The sequence below is a fragment of the Pipistrellus hanaki genome, assembly GCF_964339955.1.
Source record: "Pipistrellus hanaki genome assembly, chromosome: 9".
In the NCBI taxonomy this organism is placed as follows: Eukaryota; Metazoa; Chordata; class Mammalia; order Chiroptera; family Vespertilionidae; genus Pipistrellus; species Pipistrellus hanaki.
In genome coordinates, this window is record NC_140511.1 from 71,733,824 (window position 1) to 71,752,228 (window position 18,405).

At 35.6% G+C, this 18,405-nt stretch overlaps 1 protein-coding gene across 1 annotated transcript; it reads right to left on the reverse strand.

Moving 5' to 3' along the window:
• Positions 1-2,130: 2,130 nt before the first annotated feature.
• On the reverse strand, positions 2,131-3,158 carry LOC311627303 (casein kinase I-like; the record flags this gene model as incomplete). The annotated part of the gene is made up of 1 exon (XM_084893671.1): positions 2,131-3,158. One exon carries the CDS (start codon positions 3,156-3,158, stop codon positions 2,181-2,183), a length of 978 nt encoding a protein of 325 aa, XP_084749797.1. The 3' UTR covers positions 2,131-2,180.
• Between the last annotated feature and the right edge of the window lie 15,247 nt (positions 3,159-18,405).

Consider the following 18,405-nt stretch of genomic DNA (forward strand, 5'->3'; position numbering starts at 1 on the left):
TGTTTCTTTTTTGGGGAAAGTCCACAAAGATCTCCTATCTTAATACTCATAGTTCTTCTGTTAGGCACTCTTGCAAGTAAAAATCTTATTGCCTGCAAAACGCAGCAGATTGAGCAAAATTCAGTCAACCATACAAGCCTAGATACAACTATTTACTATGATTTGCAGCAAAAATACTCCCCGTTTTGCAACATAGAATACTAAATAAAAGTATTCTAAAGGGTTGACATTTAGTAAAATTAATATAGACATCTTTGTGTATAAATGGCATTGTTTTGGTTGTGTGTAGTGGTGAAGAATACAATAATTATTTAAGTCTCCCTTTATGGCACTAATAATTTCACCACTTTTATAGCATCAGTATAAATGTCAACAGTTTGCAAAAAGGACAACAATGTCTAAATATTATTATAAAAATAGTCTTACCTCACAGATACCCAAAACGTATGTTAAGGATACTACACTAAAGCTTCCTAGACCCCACTTTGAGAACCACGTTACTGAAGGGTAGCCAACATGTAACTTGCCCCAAATGTACAGTATGCTAAGAGCATTGATCAGATTCTTTCCTAGAAGAATTCCTCTTATTTTTCAACTAAGTTGATTAGAGTTTGGTTAAGAGAGTCGCAGCTATTTATATGAGTAATATAGAAAAAGTATACCTTTTTCCTTTAATTATTTCAAAATTCATTATTCTCTCTAGCATTTCCCCAACATTTTAAAGGGTATTATTAGCCCCATTTTATAGAATAAGAAACTGAGATTACTGTTTGGTGGAAATATTGGACTAGGATTCATTTTTAAAATGTCTTAGTATCACATGGGAATTGGAATTCAGGAAAAATATTGTCTTAGATCTATTTTAAGGGATAAATATATCTATATTTATAAGCTCATTATCTCTTACTGAGCAACATGAATGACAAGTAACTGTGCTTAACTGAAAGTTGTTGTTAATCCTAACCAATGAAGTGGCTGATAGATAATCCTTTTTAAAAGACACCAACTCAAATTCAGTCTTTAAAATGGTATTTTCTACTGAAAAAAATCTATAAAGACCAAAGAAACCTTTTACAAAATAATTATCTTTACTTTTAAACTTAATGTAATAAATTCTGTTATTCAAAGTTTCTTTAATGTAGCCATCCCCCCCCCCCCAGTACAATGCATAACTTCATTAGTCTCATTGCTTGCTCTTCTAAACCAACATATTATTATTAGGCTTACTTGTTTACACTGTACCTGCTCTAGGCTGAAAATTCGTTTTTGAACAAGTTAAATATATTTAGAAAAAAAATGAAATGTTCTAAATTACCATTGTGTTCTTCTTTTGTTTTGTTTTTAGTGAACTTGTGAAAAAGCTCCCATTTCAAAAGAAAAAAAAAATCCCAAAACACATGTTTACAGTGATTACATTTACCTAAGCAACATACATACATGTTCAATTTTAGGATGTTAATTAAATTTCTGTGACAAATATGCTTTTAATATATATATATATATATATATATATATATATATATATATATATATATAATCAAGAGCATTATGAAGTTAAATGCAGAGTCCTGAGGATAATATAGTAGTCACTGTTTCTTAAGGTTTCACTTCAACTGTTGTTATTTCTAACAGGTAAGCAGGCAGTCTTTCATGTGCTCAAACACTGGAATCTTTGGTTGCTACTATATAATCTGGCTTGCAAACAAGAAGTTAACCATTTTAAGGATGTTTTAAGTGAACAACTAGCAAACCCTAGGGCTGGCTAAACCCTAAGAATGCACAATAGTGAGCAATTACAACCATCACAACTGTAGGTAGAACACTGTTCATCCCATTCTTCTGAAATGAGATCTCAAAGCTGTCTAGTTAAATGTAAAAGATGTTCACCCCAAAATTGGCATATGCACAATTTCTCCACCTATTTGTGTGTGTCAACCATTTAGATCACTTTCCACTTGAAAAAAAAAAATGGAATAGAAAACTGGACACCATGTTTCACTATCTCAGTTAATATTTACAATTACAACAATGCTTCCCAGAGCCAGTTTATACTGAAATTAAGTTCTTTACACCAAAGAAGTGGTTGTCCACAACCACTGGTTAGTGTATATATGAACTAAAATGTCTAGATTTGGAGAGAAACCAAAGCTTCACTCCTTAGTCTGTTCCTTGATTCATGCTTAGAGACCTGTGGTGGTTTGGGCCTGCTGACCCTGCCCACTTGAAGAGGCTACCGACTGAGCTGCTTTCTGCTTTAACGTTGTCCAATCAAACGTGTAGTCATACTGGTGGTTCAGGGTCCTGAAAAGAATGCGGAAGAGCTGCCTGAGATACATGTAATTCGGGGCTTCTTCAAAGCGCAGCCCACGGCAATAGTTTAAGTACATGGCAAATTCTGCTGGAAATCCTTTACACAATACTTCAACGGGAATGGACATCTTCTTTTCACTAATCTTCTCGTATTTCTGTACCTTTGTTGCAGCCTTTAGTCCTTGCCACGGCAGGCTGGTTCTATTAAAATACATCAACACATATCCTAACGATTCCATGTCATCCCGGCGACTCTGTTCAACACCAAGGTGTGCATTGATGCTAGCATACCGGGCAGTGCCTGTGAGATTTTTATCTTCTCTGTATGGTATGTGTTGCCTTGTCCTGTTGTCTCTGTACTTTTTGGCCAAACCAAAATCAATAAGGAATAACTTATTACAGTGACGCCCAATGCCCATGAGGAAGTTATCTGGTTTAATGTCTCTGTGTATAAAATTCTTTGTATGCACGTATTCAACCCGACTGATCATCTGGTCAGCTAGCATCAGGATCGTTTTCATGGTGAAGCTTCTGGAACAGAAATTGAAGAGGTCTTCCAGGCTGGGTCCCAGGAGATCCATGACCAGCACGTTGTGGTCTTTTTCCTGCCCGTACCACCGAATGTGGGGGATGCCGACCCCGCCCTGAAGAATCTTATACAGCTTGCTCTCGTACAGCAGCTGCGGGTGCCTGGCCTTCAGGGATTCTAGCTTCACCGCCACCTCCTCGCCATTGGTGATGTTGATCGCCAGATAAATGTCCCCGAAGGAGCCAGACCCGATCTTCCGCACCAGTTTGTATTTCCCGCGGACAGTGAATTCGGCCTGAGAGTTGCTGCAGCTCGCCATCCTGAGACGGTCTCCAGCGGGGCTGGGGCCAAGCCCGACACCTCGGAGAGGAGGACAGAGGCCTCCGGGCTTGGCCTGAGCAACTCTGCAGTGGACAGCAACCGGAAACGGAAATGGAAACGGAAACGGTGGCTCTCAGTGTCACAGGGCCCACAATCCCCCAAGGGGACCCTAATCACCTCTGCTCCGTCAGGCTGCTCCTTTTCTGGCCTCCGTTTCTAAGGGTTTCTCGAAGTTCCAAAGCTGGCCCACTCGGCTTCTGGCCTTTCGTGACGTCGCGGGCTGGAAAAGGGGTGCGTTGAGTTAGGACAGGGTCACCGCTGCCCCCACAGCCGGAGCCTCCTACCCCGAGGCCCCGCTGTCGCTGTTACTCTGCGGCTGTGTCATTTTGTTACTCACCTGGTGATGCCATCTTGTTACTACGCCAACGCTGCCGCCATCTTGCTAGTCTAGCTCCACCCACGCAAAATGGCGCCTTCCTTGGACCTGCTGCTTCCGGGCGCAGAGCACTCTGGGAAAGGGGCGTCAGGTGCTGACCCGGAAGAAGTCCCAGGGAGAAGGAGGGTGGAACTGGCCCGCCAGAGGAGCTTCACAGCTGCACATGCGTATTCTCACGGAATTAATACTTCCGCAGGTGAACCTTTGAAATGTCTATGCTTTGAATGTATGGAGTTGAATTAGACCCTCTTCCTTTGGAAAATGATAGTTCAGAGATGGAAGTGCTTCTTCATTGGTTAGCATGTGGGCCTTTTGTGCTGTCCTTCATTCTCTTGGCTTTGCTTTTTACCTAAAAAATCAGGTGTGTGTGTGTGTGTGTGTGTTTATTTATTTATTTTTTAAGAAGGAACGTTTCTTCACTTTTTTTTATGATTCACTCTGTATCAACAATACAAGTCGCCCCTCCACTGCAGGGTGGAGAGCCACACCCTGAAGGCAGCCCAGATGAAGTCTCATGCTCTCACCATGTACCCAGTGCAAACTTGTGACCTAAGAGGGAGAAAGGCCAGGTCACAAAGCAGTAGTCACCCCGGATGCCAGAGCAGTTGCCACTGGCTTGATCATAGTCTGCTTTACTAATTAATACATGGTAACCGTTAAGGATACATGGATCAGCACCAGAGTAAAAAGGTACAGTTTATAGAAACTTGATTACTGTCCATTTCAGTGTTTTTTATCTGCAATGACATTCTCATCAAAACTAAGTGGTAACTCTTAACATTTTACTAAGATGAAGTGATTTATTTCAATAAATCAGAAATTGCAACAATGCCATTAAATGCTTTCCATGTCTCTTGGATTCATGCTCCTTTATTATTTTGGAATCAAAATACTTTGTTCCTTTTAAAAATTGTTCCATCCACTCATTTACTACACTAAAAATGTTTCAGACACTAAAACCTATAGGTATAAATACTAACAAAAAGATACTTATGCCAGAAAAGAATTTTAATCTTATTTGGGCAATTTATACATATTGTAAATGCTATATGAAAATTCAATTGTTCCAGATAACATCTTTTTTATGATGTTTGTCAGATATAAACTTTGGTACATCATGTCTATAAATGTACCTAAATTAGCTTGTGGGGGATGAAGAAATGACATCTAAGGTATTATTATCAGTCTATCCATAGTAGTAGAGTTAGCTCCCTAAAAGTGCCTTCAGTTCTTAAAAACATGCTCAAATGCACCCTTTTAATAAGTCACTCAACCCCTCACGCCAGCCCCATCTTCACCACCTGAAAAAAATTCATTATTGAACAAGCTCCTTGACAGTTCCATGTATTTCCAATCAGTAGATGCTACTCAGTCCCCATTGTTTTCCATGCTCACAGGACTCAGTTAATGAAATGGCTAATTAGATTTCTGTAATCCTGTAGCCATTGTGTTTGAGGTGACATTTTGTTGGTATTTCTCTTGTGGCTCCTTCAGTGTGATAGGAAATATTTTCCATTAGCCAACTTGGCTCTTATTATTTTGCTGGAATGGCAGTTCCCTCTATCTGTATAATGAAATCATTGCCTTCCTAAATATAGCTCTGCCACTCAGCATTTAAATAGAAAAGAATAGGAAAATGATCATCTGATTAGTCAAACAGGCCCATGTTCAAAATCCGTTTCTGAAATCAAATAGAATTGGATTGAGTTCAGTGTGGAGGAATGACTTAGGTATTATTACATATTATAGTACATATTTACTGACTAGCAGAATGTGGAAGGATTTAAAGTTCTAAATTCTTATTATCTGTAAGAACCAAATTCTTGAAAAAGTAGAGGCAAGAAGATTAATTTAGGCTGCTTTTTAATTGTTTTTAAATATATTTTATTGATTTTTTACAGAGAGGTAGAGGGAGGGATAGAGAGTTAGAAACATCCATGAGAGAGACATCGATCGGCTGCCTCTTGCACACCCCCTACTGGGGATGTGCCCGCAACTAAGGTACATGCCCTTGACCGGAATTGAACCTGCAGGCTGACGCTCTATCCATGAGCCAAACCGGTTTCGGCTAGGCTGCTTTTTTAGACTCTTAAAAACTGTATTCCATCCAAGAAGTAAAAGATCATGACCAATGCCACAATTCAAGTAGTAAATACATTATCTAAAATATTGGAATGATAATAGTGCAATTTAGAACTTGATAATTGTTTTGTATAGAAATAAAAGGTATTTATATATTTGAATTTCAGTTAATGTAAATTTATTTTCTATAAGTTTTAATAATTTTCATTTTGAACCAGCTTTTAATTAGTGCAGAAATACATTTTGAGAGTCACCTCCAACCATTAACTTCTGAAAGTCAGAAAATCAGCAATGAACTAGCTTTAAAGAATACTCCTCTGAATGCCAACTAGTCAACAACAGTTTCATTCGAGTAGCCACAACTCTATAGATTATGCCTACTTAGCTATATTTTTAGAAGTAAAGTTGGCAAATTCCTAAACATCATGCTTCCCTTAATACTTATATTAGGTCAATAGTTTGCTATGCTCAGAGAGACTGGGTCTGACCACATATCCCTCCATTATTATAGTGAACTATAAAGTCAGCTTTGTCTTTTTATTTCAGATATCGAGTGGTTATTTCATCATCCTTCAGACCCCAGTACACGCTTGCATTATGTTTCTCTAGAGAAATAGAGATAAAGATATATCTATATATAAATATAGATAAAAATATATATCCTAACATATATCTTGCTTTCCTACTCATCACTCCACTTCTTTTTTCTAGTTTACTTTCAATAAATGATCTATATTTATCCCAAAAATAGAAAAATAGGAGTAATGAAGCCTTGATCACACACAATACCTTCCCTAATAGGATTTGTGTCTTCTGTGATGCTTTTCATTCTCCATAGGACTTCTACTGAGTTCACCCTATGGTGAGCACTGGCATAAGTCCCTGACCACCAGCCTAACAATTGGCTATAATCTAAATCAGCATGCAATTGCATATCTTGCCTTTTCACCTTTCAAGCAAAGTGAACAACAGGTGTTCTCGCCACTAGGGGAGGTTCGTTCATCACTGTCCATCTGGGATATCCCAGAGAGGGCCTGTAGTACTGTACCTGTCCACTTTTAGGTGGTTCCTGCATATCTTACAGAACCATCCGTACACTGGGCCTCCACTTCCTCTGTCAAGTGATCAGAGGGAATTTCCCATGAAAATATAGGTGCAGACTTGGGGAGAGAAGCAGAATGAGGACCACGAGCATTTGAGTAATTTCCCTATGTAATTTACTTTGTACCTTCAAATTCTGCTCAGGATGTTCATTATGGATGCCCTGAAGTTCCACGATCCACTGTCTGGAAGCTGGGGAACCAGGAAAGCCAGTGCTACAATTCATTCTGAGTCCAAAGGATTGAGGACCATGGGAGCTCAATAATGTAAGTCCAGGTCCAAGTTGAAGAAGCCCTAAGAACCAGGAGCACCAATGTCCCAGAGCAGGAGAAGATGTCCCAGGTCAAGCAGAAAGAACTAGTAAATAATGCCCTTCCATCCCTTGTTTGATTCAGTCTACCAATTCAAATGCTGATTTCTTACAGAAACATTCTCATATACATACCCAAAAGTAATGTTTTACTAAGTTCAGTTAAGTGAACACAGAAGTAACCATCACAAGACATAAAAATATTTTCACAGCCCAGCCATTTTTCTTCATCTACACCAAGATAGCTTTATATTCCCTGGGTTATATCCTACTTCATTCTTTGCCCATACATTTTCTATATGTTCTCTTTTACGTTATTGAAAATTTAATTTTACCCACCTATTTTAATACTTTTTGTCTTATGTTAAGACTTTTTCAAAGAAATTCATTTGGAAAAAAAAAATCTAGTATACATTTGATTAAGTGGATTCCCACAAAATATTTGGCCATTATTGCCTCCTTATATAGCCACGCACATAAATATGTTCTTGGAATGATGGCTTAGAAAATTGTAGAAGCAAACAATGAAGGAAATAATCCTTATAAAGAGGTTTAGGAAAATACAGAAAACAAAGCAATCACTCAAAAAATAATAAGCAGTAATTATTATTATTTTTAATAGAATGATTCTATTAAAGGAAACTACTCCAAATTTTGACAAAGAAAATTCATTAGAGCATTATCTTTCACATAACAAGAGAAAGAAAAGGCATAAATCTTAAGAGGGCTGTCAAAATAGCTTTAAATTCCAAATGGAACTTTCAGCATAGGCAATGAGGAAAATGTGCCCATGTACCTTAAAGAGGAGTAAATATAATATAGGAGACACTTGAGAAAATTACTTCAAAATTTTGTACAGCATTTTAAAATCACTTTTCAAACCACCATAACACTTAAGGAGAATAAAATGTGAAGAAAGTAAATGACTTCAATTAAGATTCATTAATACTCAAGTCCAGTAGTCAACAATCACTTTAATTTTAATCTACTTTGTATTTGATTCACTTAGAATGGTTTTGAATATGTTGAAATAGATTTGCAAGTAGCATATAAGCCATATCTGAATAAGAGGCCCAATTAAATGCCCAATTAAATAAATATTAAATTTTTTAACTTATCTGTAATCATTGTAGTCTCAATTCACATAAGACAGAGTGTGAGTAATAAAGCCACCTTACCATTTGACATTCTTTTTAAGCCATAGACATCATTTGTCTGTTCAGCTTACTCCAATCACATTAGGGGAAATACTATTTGAAAATAAATACATGTCCTTTAAACCTCTATTGCTGTGCAGTTTAGGATAAGGAAATAAAGAACTTTATCTCAAAAAATATTAATGGGTCTCTACTAGATCTTATTTCAGATAAATTCCCATTACTTACAAAGAGTTTTCTGATTTCTCTTAGGATAGTTTTAAAAACATGATTATCTTTTTTCTTAGAGACAGATCCATCTGTCAAACAGTATCCCCAATGTCTGTTTGTACACCGAATATCTTAAAAATAGATTGGAAGTAAAAGCACAAGCAATATCTTTTTTTTAAAAACTGGGTTCCTTTTAACTAACATATCTTTCTCCCTTGATGCTTTGGCTTTTAAAGAGCTTTATAAAAGAGAGTAATTGGTCTTATACTTTTTGAAATTTCTTAAGGGCATTAGTCTCTTCTTTACTTCAGCTTACCCATAAGAGAGATGGAAAAATGTGCTAATGTGAAAAATTATTCACAAAAATTATGCCCGAAATATGGAGAAATTTTAGTTGTGGCCACTTTAATGATTTAAATACTCAGGGCTTGCATTAAATTTTTTAAACCTTCTTTTCCATTGATCCAGTCCCTGATAAGGATTTAAAATAAAAGAGCACAAGGGAATAATAAAAGAAGAACAACTGTACTTATATTAAATAACACTAAACTCATTCTAGTCATCCTCTTTTTGTGTGTGCATTATTCCCAAACACTTTTATGTAAGTGATGTATTTGGTTTAGTGGAAAGTACAGAAGCTATGGAACTACATGAAATGGATTTAAACATAGTTTATCTAAATACTGCACAAACTAATTATCCCCTAATAGCTTAAGTTTTCTCACCTACAAAATGAATGTAATAATAGCTATCTTATATATTTTCTATTAGGATTGCATGAGATAAGCATAATATCCCTGAATAAAAATTTAATAGGGCAGACTAAAGAGCCCAGATACAAACCCTCATAATATAGTCAACTGATCTTTAGCAGTGAATTAAGAGCAATAGAAGGTGGTTCAAAAGTAGTATTATAGTTGTGTGTATGGAAAGTAATACAATAATCAATAAACCTACAAGAATAAACTCTGTATTTCTCATACTCATAACTGTAGATCTACTTTTGACCACCACGTAGAATGGAGAAAAGATAGTCTTTTCAACAAATGATACTGTGAAACTGGACATCCACATGCCAATAAATACCACTGAATAAATAAATGCCAATAAATCTAGACACAGACCTTTCACAAAATTAACTCAAACTGGCTTATAGATCTAAGTGTAAAATTCAAAACTCCTGGAAGATAACAAAAAAGAAAATATAGATGACCTTGGTTTTGGCAATGGATTTTTAAATACCACATCTAAGGCACAATCCTTGAAATAAGTAATTGAATAGCTGAACTTTATTAAAATGAAGAACTTCTGCTCTGCAAAAGACATTTGTCAAGAAAATGAAAAGAGAAAACAACTGCTATCTAAAATATACAAAGAACTCTTAACAATAAGATAACACAATTAAAAAAAAATAAGTCAAACATTTGAATAGACATCTCACCAAAGATATACTGATGACAAGTAAGCATATGAAAAGATGTTCCACATATCAATAAGAAACTGAAAATTAAAACAACAGTTAAATGTCACTACACACCTAGCAGAATGGTCAAATACAAACCACTGAGGAGAATACCAAATACAGATGAGGATGTGAAGCAACAGGAACTCTGATTCATTGGTAGTTGAAATACAAAAATGGCACCACTATTTTGAAAGACAGTTTGGCAATTTACTACAAAATGGAATATACTCTTACCAAGCAGTACAGCAATCACACTCCTTGGTATTTACCCAAATGAGCTGAAAACTTATGTCCACACAAAAACTTACACAAATGTGTATAGCAATTTTATTTATAATTGCCCAAACTCACAATCTACCAAGATATCCTTCACTACATGAATGTATAAATAAACTGGAGTGCATTGAGCTGATGGAATATTCAAAGCTAAAAAGCATTGAGCTATCAAGGCATAAAAAAGATATCAGGTATCTTTAATTCATATTACTAAGTGAGAAAAGTAAATCAGAAAAGGCTATATACTATATAATTCCAATAACATGACATTCTAGAAAAGACACAAATCTGCAGATAGCAAACTGGTCAGAGGTTGCCAAAGGTTAAGGGGGAAGGAGAAATGAATAGAGCATGAAGGATTTAAGGCAGTGAAACTATTATGGCTGTAATGGTAGATATATCTTCTTATACTTCAGTCAAAACTCTTAGAATAGCCCAACCAATGTTGCTCAGTGGTTGAATATGGACCCAGGAACCAGAGGTCTGGTTCAATTTGCACTTAGGGCATATCCCAAAGCTGTGGGCTCCATCCCCAGTATGGGGCATGCAGGAGGCAGTAGATCAATGATTCTCTCTTGTCATTGATGTTTCCCTCTTCTTTCCTCTCTCTGAAATCACTAAAAATGTTAAAAAAATAAATAAATAAAAACTCATAGAATATACAACACCAAAAGTGAACCTTATGCAAACTATGAACTTTGAATGATAATGGTAAGTCATTACAATTTCATGGATTGTAACAAAAATACCATTTTGATGCAAGATATTGACAGTAAGGGGAGGTTATGTATGTGAGCCAGCAACAGGGGATATATGTAACCTCTCTGTACTTTCCGTTCAATTTTATTCTGTACCTAAATCTGCTCTAGAAAATAATCCTGTAAAAATCATTTTTTAAAAATCCTGTAAAATAATAGTTGTAACTACCTTGGTAAGTTAAGAATGCTAAACTGTTAGAAAAAAGTATTATTATTTTTTTTATTTGATATATTAGTAGCTACCATTTGGGCATTCATTGGTAGGAAGGAAGATATTGTGATTTTTCTCTGAGAATGACCATAGACATAGATCTTTTTTAGTTAAGGCCACTATAGAAAGCATTTTCAATCTCTAATCTCAAAATTGGGCTCTACATTTTCTTGTTTATTGCTTCTTATATGCTGGCATTAATATTCAATTAGCCTATTGCTAATATGCCTTTAAGCATTACTGTGACAAAAAAATAAAAGAATGCAATAAATATTTAATATAAGGAATAATGGGTGTGAGGAGCCAGAGGGTAGTTTTGAAAAACAGTGAAGGAAACCAAAAACAATGGTTCCTAAACAAGAAGATTGCCCAATGTAGCAAAGCATCTTTATCTCAGTAGGGCTGAATAAGAATGTTAAAGTATTCTTATCAGCAGCAATATTTAATAATCCTAAGAGGTAGTAAAATAAAAGTCCTAACTAGTCATCTGTCCAGTATGTAAACTAGTCTACTGCTACTGTACCTAGAACTTAGACCCCATCATCAGTTTCCTTGGGAGTAAGACTGGTGTCACACAACCTTACTCTGCAACTACCTGCCATTCCCTAAGTGCCTATGACCCTGTGTCCATCTGGCAAGGATAAATCAATGGTGTCCATTGCTGGGAACTGAAACCTTACATTGTCACTGGTAATAAAATGTAGAAAGAACTGGCCAACCTTGATGGCTCTGAATGGTTGGAGCTATTAACTCATTGTCTAGTTGAGATAGTGGTGGTTGAGGCAACTTTAATTTGTTAATCATATGTAAATGTAAATTCTTGTTGATTTTCTGTTGTTGGAACTTCTAGCCTAAGAGATGTCTTTGTCTCAGAATCTCAATAAAAGGAATGGTAAAAGGCAAGAGCGGGGGTTAGTCTTCCACTAGAGGTGGACTTCCCGCCTGGCCCCATTTTCCCAAATTAATTCTTTTCCAGTCTTTTCATTTTAGTGTGTGGCCTTCTCCAGAAACTGGACCCTGAGTGGGACCTGAACCACGCAGGGCATGTTAAGGGATCCCACAGTCCATAAATAGTAAGGGACAGGTTCATAGCTTTGGAGGGGATTTACCTGAGAATGTTAAAACACTTCATACTTTCTGTAAGAATACAGATACCAGGCAAAGAAATAATGCAGGACGTGGATAAAGATTTACATAACATAACCAACTTTGTATGGAGCAGAAAATAACTCAAAAACTGGTGACATTAATATGGACAAAAATTGTGGTCTTTGGAAAGGTTCACTGTACATGGATTTTAATTCTAGCTCCAAAAGTTATTAACTGATGTCTCTATTTACTTATTAAAAAAAGCATATTCATTGTTCCAACCACTATATATATAACTTTGAGCTGATATTAATATTTCTAATCTTCACTTTCATATTTTATGTTAGTAATAATTGCCTACCTAAGTTAGGATAGTTGAAAATGTTGATATGTTGTCAATATTTTAAATGTGTGCATTATGCACACAACAGTTATTATCCTATGTATTAAAGAGCTAATATGCTAATTAGACCAGACGGCGGAATGACCTTCCTGAATGAACAGTGAGTGGGTCTGCGGGGCTGTGAGGTCTGAGCCCCTTGCAGGAATTTTGTGCATTGGTCCTCTAGTTAAGTAATAATAACCAAGTCACATTTTATTGTGACATACTATTCACATCTAATGTTTATCTTTCCTAACTTGTATAATACACATTAAAACCATCTTTTTTTCCTAGTCATGGAAGCATACTATTTTATAAAATTAACTGAAATTGAAAGAATCATACTACATTTTGATACTTAGAGTTTAGCAAAGGTTCTTTAATTTTGACTGGCTGTGAGGTCCGGTCAGGTGTTTATTTGTGACCAAGACCACATATCCTACATTAAAAATAGCACGGTTGGAAACTGAAGTTCCATTTCTAGGCTATTGGGAAACACAAAAGAAAGTGAAATTAAGGATTAAGGGTTCCTGCTACTAAGCTGCAGAACACTCATTGTACTAGAGATGCAATGATTCAATTCAATTCCATTGTAGGATGATGTGAAAATGAAACTGATGGGAGAGCAAATGGAAACAGCTGTGTTTTACTGCAACACAGACAGTCTGCACATTTTGCTGCTTATTTATAATGAAAATGGAAATTGTAAGTGACAGGCTGAGGGTAGTTTATAAAGCAAACATTTTTGAAACCTTGGAGGTGCTATTGCTTTTTGAAAGGCAACCAGCTGACCCACCTTTTGAATTATGCATGGTCACTGAACTCTTTTACACTGATGGAAACACACACTTTCATATCAAAAGAAAAATTCTTGAGACATAAAACAAAGTTTGATAGAGCTCCAAATATATTATTCCTAGTGGTCTGGTGCATGAAACTCATGCACAGGGGTGGGGGGGGGGGGCGTTCCTCAGCCTAGCCTGCACCCTCTCCAGTTGAGGATCCTTGGGGGATGTCTGACTGCCAGTTTAGGCCCAATCCCTGTGGGCAACTGGACATTCCTCTCATAATCTGGGACAGCTGGCTCCTAACCACTAACCTGCCTGCCTGACCATCCCTAACTGCCTCTGCACATCAAAAGGATCATTCACCAAGACCAAGAGGGATTTATCCCTGGGATGAAAAAAAGAATGATTCTACATGACAATCAATTAAAGTGACATACCATATTAACAGAACTAAATATTTTAAAATCCACATAATAACCTTATTAGATGCAGAAAAAGCATTTTAAAAATTCAAAACCCATTCATGATAAAAACTCTCAATAGAGATAAAATAAAATTACCTTAATGTAATTAAGACTGTATATGGCAAAGCCCACACTTCACATCATAGTCAAGGATGAAAACCAAATATTTTTCCTTTAATATTAAAACAAAACCAGGGTGCCCACTCTTGTCACTTCTAATAAATATTAAATATATACACTATATTATAGAAAGGAAGCATTTACAACAAGGAGTTAAAAACTCACCCACATGTCCTTTTAATATAGCCTCATGTAGTTAGAAATGTAATTCTGTAAGAGTGGTTACTTAAAGGACATTTTTAAAAAAATCTAGTTTCTAATATCTTACCTACACTGAAAAATATTGAACTGAATATTAATGTTACTAACTCTTCCCATATTCAGTGTATAATTATTAAATCAATATTTCTATTAAAACATCTTAGAGTTGTATGTAAGTATAATATATATTGTGGGGAGGGTTTGTGTGTTTTTTTGTAAACGAAATTTTCTTTATAATTTGATTTTTATATGTCTTTGCAACTAAATTATGAGGATTCAAAATGAAAGTGTATCACTTTCATCAAGAAGAGAAGAGAAAAGGCCCTCATAACTGACCAATGTTTTTCCCTCACATAATCTCCCTCTCTCTCTCTCTCTCTCTCTCTCTCTCTCTCTCTCTCTCTCTCTCTTTGTGCATGTGTGTGTATGTGTCTTTCCCTTCTTCCCTCCCTCCTTCATAAAAGGAAGAGAAAGGTGCACAATGCAGTGTGCAGATGTTGTGCTATTGAGCTGTACACTTGAAACCTGTGTGGTTTTGTAAGCTAATGTTACCACAACAAATTCAATAATAAAGTATTAAATAAAATGGAAAAAATTTCAAATGAATCCACTTTGTTTCATAACTATAGGGAAAATAATGCTATATCATAAATTAAATAATGTTATACAAGTAATTAGTGGAGCTGAGTTGCCATGAAAGGACTGCTCCTAACTGGCTGTGAGACTTTGTTCAACTCATGGACTGCACTGGAGCTCTGCTTCCTCATTTGTAAAATGAGAGTTTGGAACTTCAGAGCTCTCAAAAGTAGAAGCTCAGCCAAGTTGCAGAAGGTTTTCCCTTTGAGGCCAGAGATAGTTTTATAAAATTTCCAAATGCTAAATGCTCTTCCCCAAGTATTCAACACAAATCAAAGTTGGCAACCTAAAACCAAACCAAAACAAACCAAACAAAATGCATTTCCTGTCATATGCAAGATAGAATCTAAGAAAAGTTATAATTAAAAATCTATAACTGATTGGAGCAAATTTGTTTCATTCTAGTAAACCTTCTTGATTTAGTCAATAGACATTTATTTAAAACTGAGCATTATGCAAAATAGACAGGACACTAAAACTAAAAAGGAGAAGAAAAAGAAAAAGAGCAGATGGATTGATTTCAAAGAATTTACAGACTACTGATGCCAGAAGCAAGGAGAGTCGCATGGAGTGACCACATGGCTTCCAAAGAGCAATATGTTCTTTCAAATATTCATATTATTTCTTTCCTCAAAGATTTATCTTATTTTGTTCTACATTAAAGCTATGTGTGCACTGATTTGCCATACTGCAATCTTTTTTTATCCAACATATGGTTTAATTTTTAACAATTATCCAAAGCATAAGATAGAATAAGGCTTACACGACAGATTCTAGCATTCACATCAGTTGCCCTAATAGCAGGAGTCTGTCTTACTTGTCTACTATTGTGAAAATTGTCTCAAATAATGAGCCATCTATCATGTAGACAAATCATTTCCAACAAAACAAAACAAAACATGCAGCGGTGAAAAACAAAACAAAACAAACAAAAAACAATAGGGGATTTTGGTATTTGTGGCAGAGAAACCAATTAAATTAAGTATGGTGCATGAGTGAGTTAAATCACTGCCAAAAACTAAATATATATTAAAACTTGGAGCAAAACCTGTCTGAACAACAGGAATAAAAGCTGTTATAAATTAAGAAAGTAAATCAGATAATATAAAAATTACCTAGTCAATTATAAAATAAGAAAGTAAAGAGATAATATGAAAATTACCTAGTCAATATAAAAAAACACGCACGTATAGCTACAGATGATATGTGTAGAATTGTGCATCTGAAACCTGTATAATTTTGTTAACCAGTGTCACCCTAATCAACCCAATAAAGGAAAAAATAAATAAATACACAAAACAAAATATATGTCTTCATACACTTATGCTTAGAATCAATTGTGATAAGCCATGTTGGATAGGGATAGGGTGGAGATATCAATACTTTGGATCTATGACATTTTTTAGGTCTCTGTAGCCAAACTTACACATTAAATTGACAAAGCAATAGAATGTTGTGTATGTGCCCTGGGTATATGCCCTGTCAGGAAGCAAACCCACTACTTTTGGGATACAGGATGACGCTCCAACCAACTGAGCTACACCAGCCAGAGCAACCGCATAATTTTTTTTATGCAGTTTACATGATATAATATGTATAAAGTATCAATGTAGTGCATGATCTCAAAATAGAGGCAATTGTAATTTGCCCTCCTGTAATGCACTTCCCAATAAGGTGTATTTGGTTCTCATTTCCTACAATTACTCAAAATGACCATTTCATCAACCTGGACAATGCATGGTATGTCACTTATGTGCATTACATCCCGTTGACAGTTTCCCTCTGTGCGATGTGCACTGTAGTCAGGAGGTTACATTCACTTAGCGGTATCTTGAGCAATGCATTTTAGAAAAAAATATCTCATAGCTCTGATATCTTTTCTTAACCTGCAAAATGGGAATAATCACACTTCATAAATCCTGCTGAGCTATGCAACAACTGTAATTATTTTTTTACCTACAACTCCTTTATAGAAAATTACTGTAACTTTCCAATATCATTTTTCACTGTGTAAATACTTTTGGTGGATTCTTGTATTTACAACAAAACTAATTAGTCATCTTAGCACTTAAGAAGTATTAACAAGTTAAAAGGACAATATCAGCACTCTACCTCATTTAGCAGCTGGCATCTTGCTGATGTGTGTGTGTGTCTGTATACATATATATATATATACACATATATACATATATACACATATATACATATATACACATATATACACATATACATATATATACATATATGTGTGTATATACACACATATATCTAAATTTATCTATATCTATCTATCTCTCTCTCTCTCTCTCTCTCTCTCTCTCTATATATATATATATATATATATATATATATATATATGTTTTAGCTTTGGTAAACTCCCCAGAGAATTTTGTAGATCCAGTCTCATTGAACTTTTGCTGAAGTTTGCTCTCCAAACAAATAAAATACTACTCAGTCAAAATATCTATGATTTCTGAAGCCTTCACATTAAAAAGTAATAAAGGTAACACAAGGCTGAAGCAACTAACATGGCAAAAAAAAAAATTCAATTGATTAGAAAATTATTCAGTCTCTTAACAATATATGTCTTTCAATAATTTAAGGTCAAACATATATTTTGACAGATATATTTAGTGCATCAGTATATATTTGCATATTCATTAAGGAATTAGTATTCCTCAGTCATTTTTTCTTATGGATGTAATCCACTGATACCATATCCATCTTACCTAATAACAGACAAACATGTAAATTGACTCTACCTCTGCTATACCCACAGCCAATCAGGAGTGAGTATGCAAATTAACCTTAAAAAGATGGTGGGTTAATTTGCATATGTAGGCATGGAGCAGCTGGGTGGGGCTGGATGTTTTCTATTAGGGGGAGGGAGCGGAGGGAGCTACAGGGGCAGTGCTCTGGCTGGGAGTGAAGCCAGGGGAAGGAAAGCCTCTTCTTGCATGAATATCATGCAATGGGCCTCTAGTTGTGGATATATCAGGTTGTTCAGAGCAGCTGTGGCAAACCATTATCTATTTCTTTCTCATTTTAAATGTATTGATTCAGCCAACTGCACTATAATTCAGAAAAGAAAAATGCCCTATGATGGGTCTAAGGGTGCTTAACAAACATCATTGCAATCTTAAAAAGTGCTTTTACTGTCTGTTTTATATCGGCTTCTGCAAAGAATATCTGTAGAGCAGGTTTAATACTTCATGGTATAATCTTAAACCTGGAGACAATGGGAGAAACACTACAGTTTAATAACAAATGAAGCAGTATTGGATTCTTTGTGTCTGTTACAATGCACTTTTCTACGGATGCATGTCTCATAAGTTTTATTTCATTTTGGGGCCTTTTAGAACAAGGGAGCCTGTTTTCCCTCTTTAGATAAAGCAGAATTTTTACCTTTACTCTTTTAGTAGGAGATTCAAAATATTCCTCAAAAGAAATGAAACTTTCAGAGGAAGAAGTAGGAAATTCAAACAAAGGATAATAATAACTGAGATTAGCGACATCCTCAATAAAGAAATAAACACAGAAAAATACATTTTATATTTAT